Source organism: Eleutherodactylus coqui, chromosome 9, assembly GCF_035609145.1.
Source record: "Eleutherodactylus coqui strain aEleCoq1 chromosome 9, aEleCoq1.hap1, whole genome shotgun sequence".
NCBI lineage: Eukaryota > Metazoa > Chordata > Amphibia > Anura > Eleutherodactylidae > Eleutherodactylus > Eleutherodactylus coqui.
The window spans coordinates 12,854,459-12,874,768 of record NC_089845.1 but is presented as its reverse complement, the minus strand read 5'-3'; the positions used below and the strand labels follow the sequence as shown (position 1 = coordinate 12,874,768).

Genomic DNA, 20,310 nt, shown 5'->3' with positions numbered 1-20,310 from the left:
CTTGGAAATAGAACTACTGTTACAGCTTATTCACCTGCGTTGTGAAACGCACAAAACTATTTAGAATATGAAATCCGTTCTTTTCAATTGACTTATTCACATGAGTGATTTCTGGCTCGCAGCGATGCTGTGAGGAAACAGAAAAAAAAAAATCACAGCACTTTCTATCTTTGGGCGTTCCCTCCCAACGCCTCGCCCACTGCTTTCAATGGGACCTTAAAGCACAGTGCATGGCACTCGCATGCCATAAAATGTGATGTTTCGCATTGAAAGCAATGGGAAACCTTTGCCTTTGATGCAGTTAAACACGCACTCGATTATAGCAATTTCACAGAAGCAATGCGGCATGAAAAACGCACGTTGGCAAGTGCAATACTGGGCCAAGATACCGCGCTTGCCTGTGTAAATTTAGCATTAAAAAGGAAGAAACAGCACAATTCATGGCCTCATTCACATCTGCATCAGACCTCTCTCTGGCTCATTTTTGAAGCAGGAAAATTGTATTAAAATTGTATTAAAATTGAATTAAAGGTTTCCATTTTTCCCCCATTTGATTTCAATGAGTTTTCACGAAAACAATGCTTTGTTCCCTTTTGTTCTGTTTCTGTTTTTTGAACACTTATTGAAATCAATGGTGAAGAGAACGGAAACTTCTAATTCCGTTTTCCTTCCCTTTTCTGTTTGTTTTGGTTGCTCTAGCCCTCACACAGATGGGAATGAGCCCTAAATTAAGTAAATATTTCTATAAAAGAAAAAACAACCCTGACGGAAAAAAAGATGCCATAAGAATAATGCAGAATTCTAAGAAAAAAATGCCCCAGCATCGTAATTTCACAGGAAATACAAGTGTTTACCACAGCAGAAACGACCTGAGAGGGGACAAGGCCTCTTTTTTTTTTTTAAATCGGATTTTTTTAAATTTAAGATTTTATACGTTTTAACACAAACAAGCAAACACAAAGCCCACATACATCAGGAACAGTTACCATGGCTTTACACCAGAATGCTGTTGGAGAAAAGTTGTGCAACTTGGCGCTAGTGACACTTGTGAAAATGTACAACTTTTCTGCCCTATCAGCTGGCCTTGCCACTTTTCCGAAAAGTGAGCAAGGCTTGTCGGGAGGGGCCGTGGCCACACTGACAGACAGATTTATGTATTACTTACACCAGAAACTGGTGCAAACTATACCAGAAATGTACACCAGGTTAGACCTGGCATTACAAAAGCATGAGGGGATGGACTTCTTCATGTATTAGGTGCATTGTGTGCTGGAGGAAATTATACTAAGGCCGGTGTTGGAAATGCCGGTTATAGTAAATTTCTCCCATAGTTCCTAGCCTGCATGACAAATATTCAGAAATAATGATTCAGAGCTTATCATTCAATTTATACGAAATAAGAGAAAAATACTAAAAAAGATACCTGTAGGCAGAGCGGAATCACACAGTGACTAAATTCTTAATACAGTTTCCATGCAATTAGCAGTAATATTGAAATCGAAAATTAAGACTCCATATTATTTCAACAACTGATAACATACCATATACTAGGATCCCATTTGAATTAGTAGCTAGTATACCCAGTAAAGCGCCAAATAAATGTGGTCTGGTGTTGCCCAAAATTTAACAAGGTAAATTAGGTGAATTAACCAAAAGGACCCATATGCCCTCAAATTTTAGATAACCATTACCATTTTAAATATACTCCCTCTCCAGTGCTATGATCCCATTCTTCCTAGTTATGAACTCTTGGGCTGAGGGTGGGCTAGTTTGAATCCAACAAGCTGCTATCAATGCTTGGGCTTGGCATTCACCTCCAACTCACCAAGAATGCCCAAGCTGTGAGTTTAGGATTTGCAGAGGTATCTAAAACATATGCCCTCCTAATAATTTCCAGTATTACTTTCCAAAATATACCCAAGTCCTTGCATTCAGCATGTGACGATGATGTGCTTTCTCCATGCCAGTTTTTCGACATCTCAAATCCACAGTGACTCCCATTCTATGTAGTAAAAAGGGAGTTTGTATACTCTACAAATAAGAAACAAATGTGAGAGCTGCTGGGTTTCTCAAACTGACAAGGAGGTGAGTCTATCATTCCATTGTTCAGCATCAAATCAGCCCCAAATCTCTACTAGAGATGAGCGAGTATACTCGCTAAAGGCAATTGCTTGAGCGAGCATTGCCTTTAGCGAGTATCTCCCCCGCTCGAGACTGCAGGTTTGGGTGCCGGCGCAGGGGAGCGGTGAGTAGCGGCTGTCAGCAGGAGGGAGCAGGGAGGGAGAGAGGGAGAGAGAGATCTCCCCTCCGTTCCGCTCGACTCTCCCCCGCAGCTCCGTGCCCGCTGCCGGCACCCGAACCTGCAGTCTCGAGCAGGGGAGATACTTGCTAAAGGCAATGCTCGCTCAAGCAATTGCCTTTAGCGAGTATACTCGCTCATCTATAATCTCTACCATTTGTCCCCCATTCCCAATGGAAAGGGTTGCAGCTCGGCAGTAAGGATTTTCTGCTTAACCAATAAAATTTATGCTTGGACCTCCTTGAATCTTGCTTGGGACTGTGTTTCAATGTCCAAGAACTGGAAGAAGAAACTGGTAGATCATAAGTATATCTTAATTGATCAAAATTCATCCCATTCCTTAACATGCTGAACTTGTGGGGCTGAGAAATACAATTGTGGGAGCTAGGCTTCTCCCAAGGCCTTATTCCACTGCATGGTCTCTTGTTCCATCTTAGCATATTGTTTCTTCCATAATAAAGCTTTACAAACTTCCTACATTTTAGAGAAGAATTACATGGCGATCGAGCACTGATATTATGCATAAACTAGCAAAGGGGTAAGGATGTTGGAAATAAACTCCCGTCGCCTAGGTGAGACCACAAATCCTAAATATTTAAACTCTTACGGCTTTTCAAGTGAGTATGATCAGAGATCAAATCATGAGACAGAGGATCTAAGGGTAAAAGAACTAACTTTCCCCAATATAGGTTAAACCCAACTAATTTCCAAAATCATTCTGATGATCTACATAGTTGGTTTTAGAGATCTGGCCACATCTCTTTTGTAGACTTTCCTCCTGTTCCCTACAAAGAGCTTCCGCTGTAATACGGAAAAGTGCTAAAAGTGGTTGTTTGGTTGTAAACTATCGATGGCCTACCCTTAGGTAAGTCATCCTGCGTACCCCTTGCATTCAGTGGTTTGCCAGGTTGGTGTGCTTGTGCACTGTGCTTATTTCTGCAGGAACAGACAGTTCTGTTTTTACTGTAGTGACCAGACCGCATTGCAGACAAAGTTACTAGTCATTTCAATGAGAACTTGGTCAGCAGTACCAAGCATGGTCACTGCAGAATTCACCAGCCAGTACACCAGCCTGGGAAACAGCTGATCAGCAAGGGGCAACGGGTCCATGCCAATCTACCAGTGATGACTTATCCTAAGTATAGGCCATCAATACATTACAACCGGACAACCCGTTTAATGATTACTGAATGGCAAGATTGATATCTGGGCAATTCAGAGTCAGAGGAATTTGTAAGTTTCCAGTAGCAGCAGGAACAGGATGGAGATCACTAGTCTGACTCTGTATGAGTCCGAAATGTCTCTTCTTTGAGGTCTGGGAGATTGTCAGCTGCTGCCTGTCTATTTTCTGAACAGACATAAACTTCAGCTTATGGTTTAGGCCTCATGCCCACGGCCGGATCGGATTCTGCCTGCGAAATTCTGCAGCGATAATCCGTCCGTGGGCATTTGGCCTTAGGGCCTGTTCACACAATGGAATCTGATGCAGATTTTTTAGCATGGATCTCACCAGTAATACATGGCTATGACATATTACTGCTCCAGTTATAGACAAGGCTATACAGCAGAAATGATGGAAAATTCATGTGTGAATGAACCCTTATATATATTCATTTTTAATGGCTCCCCTCAGAGTATGTGCACCTACTCTGCCACCCCAAAAGCCCTCTGTCCATTCTCCTGACATTTTGTGTCTTCTCTCTCGTACAAAGTGTCATTTTTTTCAATACAATTATCTAAGATAACTCAATATTTCATTAAAGTTGTAACACGAAAAATACTGTTTATAGTTAAATGCAGCCTATAAGAATAAACATTTTTGTATTATCACTTATTGAAAAAAATATTTCGATCTTCAGATATCCCAGAACCGCTCCTTCTATTTTCTGTGTCCGGTCCACCTCTGTAAATGTCCCCTGATGGTCACACCTATTCAGTAATGCTGTCTCATTCACTCAGGCTTCAGGAACGGCTGTTTAAAGCCCCGGGGCCCCTCCACCTTGGGACCACCACTATTACAGCAGACATTATGCAGAAACATATTGATTTTATAAGCGTTAATACAAAAGCTGTTTAGACTTGTGGGCTGGATTTAACTAGAAGCAAAACAACCTCTTTAATCTATTTCTTTTGCGCAAAAGCTATGCAAAGACAGAACACAAGATATTTTGTGAGAACATAGCAGTTGATTAAGCTTAGGCTCTGTTCACATCATGATTTGAGCCCTCTATCAGAAGTATATGTTGGGAGGATTCCAGACATGTACTTGCAATGGAAGGCTGCTATATATCCCACTGTATATAGCGGGTTACATCACCTACTGTGGGAGTGCAGTGTGCAGAATGGCCTGCAGAGGGCTAGAGAAGAGGCATTCTGGCTGCAAGAAACCAGAAACCAGAGGGTTAACACCCTGGGTGGGACAGGAACTAAGATAGAATGACCAGTTCCTGCACACTCAAGCAGACGTTACAGCTCAGGGGAGCTGTAAGGGCTGGCTAGGCTGGAAGTCCAGTATGGACTAGTAGAGGCCTCGAATTTGACAGTGAGGACGACCCTAAACTCATACCTAGAGTGAAGGCCTTGAGTCCTACAGGAACGATAACCCTAGACTCACACCCAGGTAAGGTGATAATGGACATTGATATGAACTGTTGTGTATGCTGCACGTTTGCTGTGATACAAAATAAAACTGAAAAGTGCCAGATGTAAAAGAGAATCCACGACTCCTGAGCGTTTTCTGCATGTGTGGTGCCCATTTCCGTTCGAGAGTTTGGCGATCCAGAGGCAAGTGAACCCCCCACAACCTCTTGCCACACTATTCATGTAAACACAGCGGCAGTGCTAATACCAGACCAAGTGTAACTGGTCAGCTGAACTACATTTCCCGCAGACCACACTGGAGACCCAACTAGCCCTCACTGAAGGCAAGCCTTCCCTCCCCGTGGTTGTGCCACATAGAGATCTGCACTATAGACTGCCGTAAATGGATATGAGTTTATGGATTGGATAGATAGCATTTTCTGTGTTATTATATTGTATACCAGACAGACAGAGGTCCAAAAGACACACTCAGCAATTGTCAGGGGCTTCCGGGTATACACACTAAACAAAGCCCTAGCCTTTAGGCCTGGTAATTCAAGGGCATTTAACCAAGCAGCATTGTCTACATTGGTGGTATACATATTTATAATATACATGCTTTTTGTACCTTTTGTTTTATTGTATGACTTTTCAATTTGTATTATGTCATGTAAAGTTATTCCAGCTTTTAATTATAGTGGTTATCTCACAAAAAATCATTTCTTACCTAACATGATAGGTGAAAAATGATTGATCTCTTGAGGTCTGACCGCTGGGACCTCCAAGGATCTGGAGAATGGCACATCCCAAATCCAGTGGGTTATTGGGGTGGCAGTGCTCATCCATGATGAACGCTTCATTGCCTATCTGCAGAGATAGTTGTGTGCAGTGCTTGGCTATCTCTGTCAGCCCCACAGTAGTTAACGGAGCTGTTCTATTCACTGGGCAAACTCTGGATGTACTCCATTCCTCCTGATCCCTGGGGGGTCCTGTGGATAGGTCATAAATGATTTTGGTGGGATAACCTCTTTAAAGGGATATAGCATATAAAGCTCATTCATTGTCTAATGAAAAGTCTAGCAAATTTCTAATAAGTTTTGAGAAAGACCCTTTCAATCTACAAAACATATCTGTGTAGGTTCAGTTTCTCTCTTTCCATTCTGGTACACAGAAGGTCCCAAGCAGGAGATCTCCCTCTATGATGTCTATATGTCGGAACAAGACTTATGGAAGGAAATTGTCTGAACAGGACCTCCCTCTTAATGGTGTATTAACGTGCAGATTTGTCTGTGACTATCCCATTATTCTACATGCTTGCTGCCGAAACAAACCTGAATAAAACTATATTTGAATCAGACGTTCCTACAACAATGCTGCATGTAGGAGACATTACCCTAACCCCTCCTGTTAGAGATCTCTTCATTACTAGTCTGCTAGTTGTGCTTTGCTTTCAGTCATTCCAAGGGGTCGTCCCACAAATAATTTTACATTTCTTCATTAGAGTTTATCTTTTCTTGAAAAAGTAAAAACTTCCAAAATTACCATTTGGCGTGTGCCATTATTTGTGGCCGGTTTCCTTTTTCGGCTGGCCTGCAGGAGGTTTCTGCGCCCCCTGAGCGTGCCTTAGGACACCTGCGCTGCGGTCAAACTCCCCAATTCGGGTCAGGAAAACAGGAGGTGGCCGATCAGAAATGAGTATAGATTTGAGCTATAATTTCTGCCAGTCTGGTGCCACCAGATGTGACAAATGTGGTAAGAGGCTTATGCTTCTAAATACACGTCACACTACAGTTTACTTACCCGACACTTCATTCTTGCGCCTGAGTAAATATGCCCCATTGTCTCAATGAACTAAGTTTGATGAAAGTACATTATTTCAAGTTCACCATTTAAAAGACTTACTTGATTGTGTTTTACATCATCATCGGGCGTTCCAAATGAGTTCCTATATATAGCTGTGGATACGGTGCTCGGAACTAAAATAGAACAAACAACAAATGCAATTAAAACTCAATAAATCCCTCTAAGATTAACATACGTGGAATGTAATTAATGCATATGTAAATGAGGTGTTTTCATGACACGGCATATCACCCCTTCCCATTTTTTGACAGCCCAATTCCCTGTTAGTGCTGCCTCCTGAATGGTGCACAATGGGCGGTCCTTCCTTCTGTACCGTGTGACTGCTGGATAGCTATATTTCCCAGCAGCCCACTGTGTGCTGCAGACGTTGTCACTCCCCCAAAACTACAAGAGCTTCATTGTGACTCGCGGGTTATGTATAACCCCGGCGCTGTGCAGCAGTGTACTCAAATCAAGCATTAGAGGAGAAAGCAACATGGGGAATAGTTGTTTACATGAACGAGTTGACCACAAAGCTGATGCACACATGAATACTTATGTTTATTTAGAAATGTCCCATTGGTGGTTTCATTTCAGCATACAGAGTGCTCCATCTCCCACCCCAGTAAGATGCGGTATTATTGTATCTTGACGCCACTGGAAGCTAGAGGCTGATCTGGGTTTGCAGGAGTTAACGCCCCCTGTTGACCCCCTAGCTTCCGACTGGCAGCCAAGCACTGTGACCGATGTCGATGTCAGTGTATCACCTCAGAAGTGCACTCTGGCCGCTGCTGATGTCGCATCTCCGGTTGGCAGCGTGTCCTCTTGCTGGCGCCAACATTCATCTTCCGGCGGGCAGCTACCTCTCCCTCCCTGCAGGCTCCAGGCGTATCCGCTGGCACGGTCGCTGGTGTTCTCCCTGACCGGTGGACTGTAGTGTCAGGAGCTGCAGATGTCCGTGCCGCTTGCGTCTCCACGACTTCCGTCAGTACTGGTGCTGCTGTGCCTTCCTGCAGGCACCTGGCCACACTGTTGCCGGAGTGCTGTGTGACGTCCGGGTCGCGGCACTTTGCTCACCCCCCGGCATCTTTCTTTGCATGTCACTGGCGGCTGCCCACAGACACAGACTCTGAGGCCGGCAAGCTGACTGGCCGGCCAGCTGCCATGTCGACACTCACCGGGACAATGGGGATGAAACTCGTTCTGCCGCTTCACACACTGCATCACAGACCGGGGCAATGGGGATAACAGTGTCCCTGGTGCTGAATCCTGGCTGCCAATCGGAAGCTAGGGGCTTGCCAGGGGGCGTTAACTCCGGCAAACCCAGGTCGGCCCCTAGCTTCCGGTGTCGTCAAGATACAATAATACCTGCAGACGCTGATTGACTGTCAGATCCAGCAGTAAAGTCTTACTGACGTCTCTGGGGCTGCACACCCAAGACTCAGAATGCAGAAATGTGCATGTGCAGTCTAAAGTACAGGGGGAAATTCTCTACATAATAGCAGTGAATGAGGACTCCACCGTGCATGCTTGCCCAGGCTGCAGGAGAGGAAGCTCCGGGTGCGCAGTTGGAAATGTCGACAATGTGCATGGCAGAACTACTGGAGGTCATATCCAGTAGCAACCGGTACTAAATGCTGTCTGGGGATGGACTGTACATTTTTCTACATTTCTTTATTCAAGCATTACTTTCCCTTTGAGCAGAGAGGTTATTGTTCCTTTTCAGTTACTCTAGAAGGCTGTACAATATTTTTGTTGAGTGGCACAGTCGCCATTTCACTTGAATAGAGGCTGCAATAAATGCTGGTTGGAATACTGATATGAAGTGACCAGTTATTAAACGGTCCATCTCCTAAAAGGATTGAGCAGCAACATCTTTCCAGAAACACAAACCAGAAAATTATGTCCACTGCAATCCTGAAGTAAAACTCAGTTCCAGAATGAAGGTAGATTTTTTTTTTTTAGCAGTGCCTGCTATTTTGAAAAAAGTCTTTAAAATATAAGTGATCAAGTAACAGTGTTACGTTTTTGGCAAGACGTGTGTCAATAAATCTACTCCCTTCTAGTCCTCTAAATAGAAGGTTTAAAAGAGGTTATCCAGCTTCAGGATAGGCTGTCAATATCTGATCAGTGGGTTCCTGCCAGTTGCTTGCGGTGCTCACCATGGCCCCTTCAGTCTCTTCAATGCTTACCTCTGAGTACAAGCCTGTTGTCAGGGCTTAAAACCCACGGCCTCCTGTAATCCAGTCAGTAGCTCCTGCACACCTCAGCCTTGTTGCCTGATCCCAGTACTCTAGTTCCCGCCTCCTGGTCCAGACCCTGCCTCAGTCTTTGATTGCACTTCCTATGTAAGCTTGGCCCTACCACTCCCTCAGTGCGAGATTATTCTGCTCCCAAACGTTTGATCCAGCTTCTATTTGCCTGCTATTGCTACAAGACTTCTCAATACCGACTCCTTGCTTTTCCTCCTGACTACGTTACTCACCTCATCCATTGTACTGCAACCGTGACTACTCGTTACTGACTCCTGGCTTCCACCTGACTACTCTCTAGTACCCTGCACGGCTACTACTCCTCTCCAGCACTGGTAAGACATTACACCTGTTCACACTCACATGCCATATTATTAATAGTGGCTATTCTGAGTACTATAGACTTGTCCCATTCACATCAACGAAGCAATAATAAATAATACTCTGAGTACAAACAGCACCAGCTCCATGGCTCCTTCAATCAAATGATTGGCAGGGGTTGCAAGTGGCAGACCCCTACTGATCAGATATTGATGGTCTATCCTGAGAAAAGGCTATCAATTTTTAAAGGCTGGATAACCCCTTTAAATCTCCCAGATTTGAATCTATATTTTCACGCTGCCGACCAAATCACATCTTTGAATTGTAACTCCCTGGTAGCCAAATGGGTGCTCTTTGGATCCTTCACCATTGCTCCTAATGTGATCTCCTTCACCAGGCAATCATCCAGCTTCTGTTCCAAATAAAATAGTCCTCTGTTCTCTCAACTTATGGCATCTTTATTGGGAAATGTATCATCTTATTGCCCGTTTTTCTCCATTACAGCCATTGTTACTGAACCCAAATTTTTCCCCTGGCTTGCAGCCCAAGGCATTTCACTGGTGGCTTCCAGGGTCAATGCTCAATAACTAAACTCTGCAGCAATAACAAAATTATTTCCTTTGATGCAGGTATACAGCTTAAGGCCTCATGCCCACGGCCGTGTCGGACTCTGCCAGTGGAATATCGCAAAGGAGTCCGACATGGCGCCCCCCCCAAAATCCCATACTCATCTGTCTCCGGATCTGCCGCGCAAGACCCGTTCGGCGCACGTGCACAGTGCATGACACGTAATCATGCGATACTTCCGCTGCGCTCAATGGAAGCCAGCTCCCCGGTTTTCTGCGGCAATTAGAACATGCCGCGATTTCTTTCACTATGCGGAATTCCACAGTGTGAACATTGAAAGGCAGAAAGCTATTAGGTTTAATAGAACCTAATAGCTGCAGGATAACGCTGCGGATTTCCGCTGCTTGAAACGCGGCAGAAATCCATCCGTGGCCATTAGCCCTAAGGCTCATAGACCAACTGCAAAAGTACAGCTTGGGCCCTCCACCTATATCCATACCCACACGGTGCTGCGCACAGCTACAAAACACATTTATGTACATGATCTAGCCCCTTGACATAAGCTTTCCAAACAGGAGTATGTGAAAATTACTTTCTGGCCCCACAGACTGTATTCATGTCTTTTGTTGCATTTTTGAACCATAATCAGAAACACATCAAAAAACTAACAAACACTATTAAAAAGCTGATGTGGATTTAAGCAATACATCTGGGGGTTTAAAATGGAATGCAGGTCATCGATCCATTATTTAGTTGTGTGTTAAGTGTGCAATCATCAATACAGGAGATCCCCAGGTTATACCATCATGATCCATATCACTATATACAGGGACACATATACCTTATACCAGCTGTGTGTATATATATTATGATCTACCCGGCCGCGCCCGAGTTAATTTGCTGCAGGTGTTTGTGTTTGCACGGAAAATTTCCAGAAGTCAAGGTTACTTTAGAATAACAGAGGGATAAAATATGTATACAAATAAGGGTGAACACCCGCTTGTGTTTTTTTTTTTTTTAACATTAGATAGTCCCATTGACAATTGCATAAAAAAAAATAAATGGCGATATCGCAGCATTAAAAAAACGCAAGTGGGTGTTCACCCTCAAGGAGTGTTAAATTCTCCTCAGGCTGAATGTATGAATGTCCCTCTGCAGAATGTGCCACCCCATCCACTCTCCTCATTAAGGACCTAAAGATTGCTGGTGCCAAATTTCACACTTGTACAACACTGAGAAGTTACATTACATAGGGGTGCACTTACTTTTGAATTTAGCATTGAATAAACAGGTTGTGCCCCCTTTACTTTTCCTATTTAGGACCTGAAGAATGGTTGTGCCAAATTTCATGTTTGGACAACACTGGGAAGTAGGAGAATTAGATTTGTTACATTAGACAGGGGTGCTAATATGATTACACTTAGGATGGCTTCACACGAGCATGTTTTTGCGCGTACATAGGTGCGCAACCATGTACGTGCAAAAAAACACGCGTGAATGCAGGTCCGTGCATTGTTTTCAATGGAGCCGCGGCTGCTGTTGTCTTTTTCAGGGAAAAGCTTTACATATAAGCCCTTCCCTGAAAAAGAAACATAAAAAATATACTTACCTCTCCGGCGCGGCCGTGACCCCCGCGGGGATGAAGAACACATCTGCCGCATGCTGCAGATGTTTCCTTCACCCCTGCTAGTTAAAAGAAGTCCCTGCTGCTACATCTGCCACATCTGTGACAGATGCAGCAGAGGAATTCTTCAATTCTTTACCGCAGCTGTCACACATGTCAGCTGTGGTAGAGGATTCTGCTGCCGGTAATTGATTTCAAGGAAGGGCTTTAAATATAAGCCCTTCCCTGAAAATCAAGTAAAAGTGGTTTAAAAAACAAAAAAAATAGATAATCACAGACCGCTCCCGCCCGTCATTTATTCAGGGAGAGCTGCCTGTGATTGGCTGAGCACCTCAGCCAATCACATTCAGCTCTTTCAGCAGGTGGGGATTTTAAATCCCCGTCTGCTGATAGATCAGCAGCACCACAGTGCAGGGGACAGCAGGAGAAGATGCGGTTGAGCCCCGGCAGCTGAAGCAAGGTATCTATTTTTTTTTCTGTTTTTTACAGCACTTTTGCTTGATTTTCAGGGAAGGGCTTCTATTTAAAGCCCTTCCCTGAAATCAATTGCCAGCAGCAGAATCCTCTACCGCAGCTGACGTGTGACAGCTGCGGTAGAGAATTGAGGAATTCCTCTGCTGCATCTGTCACAGATGTGGCAGATGTAGCAGCAGGAAATTCTTTTAACTAGTGGGGATGAAGGAAACATCTGCTGCATGCGGCAGGTGTTCATCCCTGCGGGGGTCACGGCAGCGGAGAGGTGTGTGTGTCATATATATATATATATATATATATATATATATATATATATATATATATATATATATATATATATATATTTTTTCCCACTAAAATGTTTTCTTTTTCAGGGAAGAGCTTATATGTAAAGCTCTTGCCTGAAAAAGAATGCAGGGGTGCAGGCAGACCATTGTTTTCAATGGAGCCACCGGCAGAAGCCGCGGCCCCATTGAAAACAATATGCGCATTTCCAATGGTGCACGCATGTCCTATCTTTGCAGGCACATGCCTGTAAAGCACGGACATGTGCACACACCATAGGGAATGCAATGTTGCAAATAGAAGCATGTTTTTGTGCGTGCGTATGCATGCACAAAAACACGCTCTTGTGAAGCCACCCTTAGCAGTGAATTTGAGTTGTGACCCCTTTACTTTTCCTATTCAGGACCTGAAGCATGCTCCTGCCAAATTTCATGTTTGTACCACATTGGGAAATTAGAGAATTAGTGGCGAGTCAGTCAGTGAGGGCTTTCAAATATATGAATTAACCAGGATATACCAGCATGCGTCATATAAACGGGGAGATGTATATCTTATACCAGCTGTACATATATAATTATATACAGGAGATACCAGGTTATACAAACATGCTCCATATCACTACACACAGAAGATGTATAACTTATACCAACTGTATGTAATTATATGCCCAGGTTATACCAGCATAGTCTATATCACTATGTAGGATGTATAACTTATACCAGCTGTGCAGGTGATACCCAGATTATACCATCATGCTCCATGCGGTGTATAAAGTGACCACTTTATACACAGGATGTATAACTCATACCGCCTGTACATATTGTATATAATTATATACAGGAGATACCCAAGTTATATCAGCATGGCCTAGATCACTATATACAGGATCTGGATAAGTTTTGGGCAGTAAAGTGGCAAATGAGGTTTAACACTGATAAATGTAAGGTTCCACACACAGGAAGAGGAAATACATGTCACCATTACACACTAAATGGGAAACCACTGGGTAACACTGACATGGAGAAGGACTTGGGGGTTTTAGTTAACGTGCATGGTAGGGCTGCTGCTGTAAGATACAGTTGTGATACCGCTCTGGTTAAAGAGGGAGCAGCTTCCAAGCCCCCTGATACACAACATCGTCCAGGTACGGAGCGATACGGGAACTATGGCCAGCTGTACGTTTATGGACAGTTTTGGGACGGAGTTAAACGAAGCAACGTTGTCACTTTCATCGTTTATGTGACCATGGATTTGGTGTAGATCTGCCATGTATTTCACGCAATCGTATGAAAATCTGCAGCATAAATTGAACGGCTGCAGATTTTAGATTTTCAACACGGATCAAGTTCTGCTGTATTTTTTCTGCAGCTTGCGGATGGAATCATATCCAAGAGTGCTTCACACCGGTGGAATATGCAGAATGTGAGTGTGGTAAAATCCACATCAGATTTCGCATGCCTGAATGCAGATTTTAAGGTGGTATTGCCAGCAGAATTCTGTCATTTTCAATTTTGGATCAAAATCCACATAGTTCTGTGGTGAGAAAATTTTCCACATGCAGCAAATTCTACGGGACTACCCATGGATTATGATATGGAGTTTAAAACAGCCAAAGTCTACCTACAATTCTGCATCAAAATCCGCAGTCAGACCCGCGGCATGCAGTGCCAAACTCTGCAGCGGTAGCTTAAGCCGCGTCCCGTGGGGCGTTCTAGCGGGATTATTCTGCCCATGTGACAGCACCTGTTGGGATGCGATGGACTATTCCTCAGTAATATGGCGGGACTGACCTTTCTGAACTCCACAATAAAATCCAAGTGGCAAAGTGATTCTGCTATTTTCATTTCTACAATAAATTCTACATGTTGGCAGTGAGGCTTTTGGGACTAGATATTCCCTAGAAGGGCTCCAACACAACGCTGGTGCAGAATATTCCGTTTTGTGTGAAAGGCTAGATTCACAAAAAGCAGCTTACGTGCCGTGTGGTGTATTAATCAGCCACTCCTGACCAGTTTTCCTGAATCTAGCCTATATCACTTCAGCAGTGTCTTGTGAGTTTAGTTTCAGGTCACAGAATAATGGTGAGCCGTGAGATGGAGCGATGTATTACCATACCTGTAATGGTGTCTTTCCTAGAAGTATGTTCTCCTTTGTAAATGGCATTAGATCCGGCTGATTCATAATCCACTTTCTTCTCCTTTAGGCTGATGACTTCCCGAGGGGACGCAGGGGCACTTGCTTTAACAGAAAAAAATCGACACATTAGCATTTTCTCCCTTGATGCCCCATTAGCTCTCCGCACCCTGAACCACTACTGCATGTGGGGCCGTTTCTCCAAATGTTATTTACTCCGAACCAATGAAGGCCCGGCTACAAGCATCAGAATATTATTATTCTTTCAGCAAAATATCCATATGGGGACTTGTCTTTTGCAAGACCCTTTTGGATCGCTATACGTCATGCAGCCTATTCCATCCCAACCCAAAGTCTCCTTAATAGCAGACAGGAACGCATCTTCAATTCATGCTGTTTGTCAAATTATGACCCATCAACACAGTGAAACAGAAATCTGGAACCAAGCAATGTTCTTCTGCTCAGTAATCCAATTGTTGCTCTTTTGCCCACTGAAGTCTTGCTTTTCTGTTTCTCTTAGCACTGACACTCCAACTGGTCGTCTGCTGTTACGGGTAATAAGAGCCAAGCAACTGCAAGTTGTGCTTTTGGACATTTACTTGGAGCACCAGCATTGTATTTGGTTGCATTTGCTTGACTGCATCACCTGTTGATGCACCTTGACTGTTCATCAGAACTATTCTTAACATCCTTCTCTGACCCCTTTTGTCAACATTTACGTCCCCAGGATCTAGTTTAGCTGAATGCTTTTCTTAAATCGCACACTTCTCTGTGATACCACTCTCCCACTAGAAACAATTTGTTAAATATAGGTCTCATCTACTATAGTACCGATGACAAAGCCAGGTTCAAACCAAACGAAGGCAGACGTCGGCATCTCCAAGTGTTCTCTGTTGCCCAAAAGATATAAAGCGTGACATTTCAGCTGAAATGAGCCTTTCTTTTTCAAGCATACAAAATGGCCACATTGCACCACTATATAGGCACCAGCAAGCAACCTAATACTGGTGCAATCGTGGAGACAACATAAGAGGTATTCATTCTAACATGGCCAAACTTTTTCACGCCAAAATGATTCCTTCACAAGGTGGGATACACATCCACCCACTTACAAAGAAATGTCCCAAGTTAAATGTTATCAATCTGCAAAAAGGATTAATACTCAGCATTCCAGTGGAAAATCTTATAAGACCCCCCCCCCCCCCCCCCCCCCAGCAAATCCAGTAGGCTGTAACAAAAAAAGGGGAATTCATTCCTGTTCCCAGCATGGAAAACAATCAACAACAGGAGTATAAAAATCACTTCCATCAATGCAGGGGCATTAAATTCGCCATATAAGAGATCGGATATTTGGCAGAAAGCTGTCGAGTCAAAAACTGATATCTTATGCACAGAGGAGTCACTTTCCCTGAACAAAGGAGGCCCAAAGTTCTCTCACCCCAAGTTCCCCATAATCATCACCATTAAAAATACCATAAATTTCCAACTGCTCAAGCTTGAAGACGCAGAAAGTCTAGTATGCAAAATAAACAACTCTTCGCTGACAATTGCCGACATCTACACGCCAAACTCAGCACGAATTCACTTCCTGAACAAGATGGCAAGAAAAATAAAGAAGATCCAGGAAGGCAACCTGGTGTTATGTGGGGACTTCACCATAATCTCAGATAAAGAGAAGGACACTCATTACCCACAGAGGAAATTGACGCACACCCTGACTTTCTGGATGAGGAGACCTACAGATGTATGATCGCTAGCTTCAGAGAATTCTCCTTTGTCTCGGTGAGACATCGCTCCTTCTCCAGAATTGATATGCTCCTAGTTGACTTCTTTCTGCTCCCAAAAATTCATCAGGCCTCAATAGGAATAGCAACATGGTCGGACCATGCCCCCATATATCTAACCCATAAATTATCCCAAAACATGATAATACCTATCTATCTAATGAAAATAACCAAATATCAAGAAAGTAGACGCAAAGCAATTAAAGAGAGTTTCAATGTCAATGCATCCCCAGAGATAAATCCATTCGTCCTATGGAACACCCACAAAACAGTGATAGGGAGGACCATGATGAGCTAGGTTCACAACACAAAAAGGAAAGAAATTATTAAAAGACATGATATCATTAGAAAAATTAGAGAACACGTTAAAGAGAAACCCAACAATAGCCCTCAACTCGGAACACAATTCTTTATTCTCAAAATGGAACCCTATGCAGAAGCAATTAGAGTCAATATCAATATTAAGACAACACAGTGTAATGTAAGCCCTACCCCGAAAATATACCCTAACTGCAGAAAAAAACATTTTAAAAAAAGCATACATCACCTAGATGCGCTGTCCGTGGCTCCACTGCATCTTCTTCCCAGTCTCCGACACGTATCATCTTCAACTCTTCTGGCCGGGGATTGAAAATCCCTGCCTCTGGGAAGCACTAGCTTAGCTAATCAGAGCAAGCACTCGAATGGCTGTGATTGGTTCATAGAGCACTGGCTGTGATTGGCTAAACCTCAGCCACTCACAGCCAGCACTTCCAGGAGGCAGGGATTTATCCCTGGCCAGAAGAGATGGAGGAGAATAGTGTTGGGGCCCCGGGGAGAAGATGCGGCCGGAGAGCTGAGGTATGTGTTTTTTTTTTCTTGAAGCCGGGACTTAGATTAGGGCTTTGACAGTAGGATTTCCTACTGTCAATGTTGTATCACACTGCACGAAAATCGCATTTTCATGCGATGCAACAGAGAGGAAGGCTCCATAGGGAAAAAAATGGGCTATAAAACCTTGCGTGTCGCAGGCATATCGCTGGACCCGCGAGGTTTTTGTATGCTACAAAGCATCGCATGTGTGAAATAACCTATAGGAAAGCATTGGCTTCACATACATGCGAATTGTAGCAATGCGACAAAATCGCTTGACTGTCGCCTGTGTGAAGAAGACCTAAGAGGAATGAAGAATTGCCTTTCACTTGTTGGGGTTGTGCAACTCAGGGCACAACTCTAAAAACTGGCTTGCACTAGCTTCAAGCTATGGTCAATTCAGGAAAGAGTTGTCTAATGCACTTCAGAAACCGGTATAAGAAACAATTCGAAGTAATGGAAACCAGATCAAAAGGTGCTGCTGGATCAATTATGATGGAGGTTTTCAGATTCAAATTGTTGTATCAAAAGGTCTTAGACAACTAGTACCCGTGTTTTTGGTGGCACAACGCGCCACTTACTAATATAATATAGTGAAAATGGATTGGAGTTGGTCAAAATATTTCTGTGCAAATAGTAAGCTATTTTCATTATTTGCAATTTTGCTGAACATTGCAAAACGTCAGTAAATGTACAAAATAGCAATACTCATACTGCACAATTTAAAAGCTGTGAAGCTTCCGATGGGATACTACCAGTTCTTTTGGTGGCGCGACTCGCCACTTACTAATATATACTGTAAGGAATTGGAGTTGCCACAAATATTTCTGTTGCTTTCGCATATGTGCTGCTTGTGATTTACCAACTTCAGCAGCTCGCTGAGGAGACATGTTCGCTTGTTGCTTTCACATATCTGCTGCACGAGAAGCAAAAACTTCAGCTGGTGGCTGAGGTGAAATCATGGCTTGCCGCTGTCATGTAAGCTACATTAGCTTCACGGCGGCGTTAAACCCTCTGTGGTGACATGTTTGCATGACAGATGGTTAGTTTCAACACTGGACAACAGTTGATGATTAGATGAAGGCTGGACTGGTGTTGGCGGCATTAGCACTGGAGATGACATGATAGCATGTTTAGGATATCTCATTTGTGAGGTGTCATTTATTGGAGTCTCCACACAGATGTGCAACTGACTCACAACCACTTACAAACTGACAGACTGAGTACTGCTGTATCCATAGAAACTGGGGAATGTAGTCCACCTGTAATCCCTCATTCAGTGCACAAGGATGAAGGACCTGTGATGACATCACCATTATGTGATCAGGGGCAGAGCTCAGAGCCCCGGAGATTGATCACATGACTGTGTCATCACAGGTCCTGTAAGCACACGGCTGCTGTCCAACTCTGCTGGTTTAGAACCTGTGATGACGTCATCATCATTGAGCCTCTAGGGTGTTTGATACATAACACTGGCCAACAAAATTGAAAACATTTTTGGGTGCCGGGAATGTTACAACTGATTTAGTGCAGATGTGGCCTATTTACGAATATGCAAACAGTTTCTCTCCATCAGCTATAGATTTGGCGCAAGCACATGGCCAGCCATGCCGCGTCGCATCACCAATCTTATTCATACATTTAGTTTGTCCCGACCGGTAGTGAGGAACGGTTGTGTACATTTGTCACCCGAGGTGTTGTAGCTATACAATGGTGCTCAGGGGCCCAGGAGCAAAAGTTCAGCTTGGGCCCCCACTACCCTTCTCCTTAAATCGTGCTGCATACAGCTGCAAAACAAATTTCCATACATGATCTAGCCCCTTGGTGTAAGCTTTCCAAATTTGACGCATTTCCTGTGCTACATGAACATTGTTATGTAGCCCCTTAGGCCACACACACACACACACACACACACACACACACACACACACACACACACACTTGGGTACTATGTGATCGCTGACTCCTCCCACACTGGTGACATCACAGGTCCTGGAAGCTGCTGTTGGCTCTGCCAGTGGGGATGTGTGGGAGACGGCTGTGGGGTGAGTGATAGCAGCGGCTGTCCTCTCCTCTCCAGGACGACTGGGGTGATCTTCTGCTGGCATCCCTTCCTCCTCTCCCGTGACCAGCCAGCCAAGCACTCAGCGTGCAATATCTATATATATCGCGGGGACCGGTGGGCCCCCTGACTGCAAGGGTCGGGTAGGAATTGCGACCCCTGCATCCCATAGCAGTACGCCTGTGGTTGTGTTAGACTGGAGGAGGCCATCCTGTGTATAAACAGTCAGAGAAGTTGTTTAAATCACCCAAATGCATTTTGCTACATCTATGGAGAATATACCCTACAAGAAAATAGAAAACCTATATCAGACTTCGTGAAACAGGTCTACCATGCATATGATAGTGGATACATGGGAATACGGACACATCAGATGATTTTTCTTTGCTTTATTCTTTCCTTATGCTCGTACAATCAGGTACATGATACAAACAAGGACGCGTTTCGGCGCAATGCCTTGTTCACCTTTTGGAGGTGAACAAGGCATTGCGCCAAAACGCGTTCTTGTTTGTATCATGTACCTGATTGTACGAGCCTAAGGAAAGAATAAAGCAAAGAAAAATCATCTGATGTGTCCGTATTCCCATGTATCCACTATCATTTGAACAAGCCATAGGACCGAATGGCAGAACGGATGTGAGTATGATTTTCTCTGCATGCACAGACTACAAGCACCGCAAGCCGCTAAGAAGGTGAGACAACTTCTTATCATTTCAAGTAAAGACTCTACCATGCATACTTTGGCATAAAGCTTGGTGATCAAGACAAAAGTTGGGCTCCATGTTGTATGGAAACTGTGTGTTGAACACTTAATACAGTGAAGTAATGGGAAAAGAGGAAGCTTAAAATTCGGTGTGCCAATGGTGTGGAGGGAACAAGCAAACCACATTGATGACTGGTATTTTTGTAAAGTGAGAATTACTGGACTGAATCGAAGGAATCGTAGCAAGTGGACACATCCTGATTTACCCTCTGCAAGACGCCCTCTCCCACACTCAGATAATGTACCAATTCCTACCTTTCATGAGTTACCAGATCTTTCAGAACATGGCAGTGACAGTGACTATGTTGAACTTTCGGGATGTCCCCAGCATTTTAATCAAAGTGAGTTGAGTGACTTAATCAGAGACCTTAGCCTTTCAAAAGAAACTGCTGAATTACTTGCTTGTTGATTGAAGGACAAGAATGTACTTGAACGTGGAACAAAAATAACATTCTACCGTAAGAGGGAAAAA

The 20,310-nt window shown here is 43.7% G+C and overlaps 1 protein-coding gene across 2 annotated transcripts in view; it reads right to left on the bottom strand.

Moving 5' to 3' along the window:
* CTNND2 (catenin delta 2) overlaps positions 1-20,310 on the bottom strand; it is a 731,828-nt gene that overhangs the window by 1,178 nt on the left and 710,340 nt on the right. For both annotated transcript variants that reach the window (XM_066579126.1, XM_066579127.1), the window contains 2 exons: positions 14,360-14,482; positions 6,782-6,855 (listed from right to left, as the gene is read on the bottom strand). In XM_066579126.1, the coding sequence (XP_066435223.1) occupies positions 6,782-6,855; positions 14,360-14,482 (197 nt within the window). The remainder of the gene's footprint in view (positions 1-6,781; positions 6,856-14,359; positions 14,483-20,310) is intronic.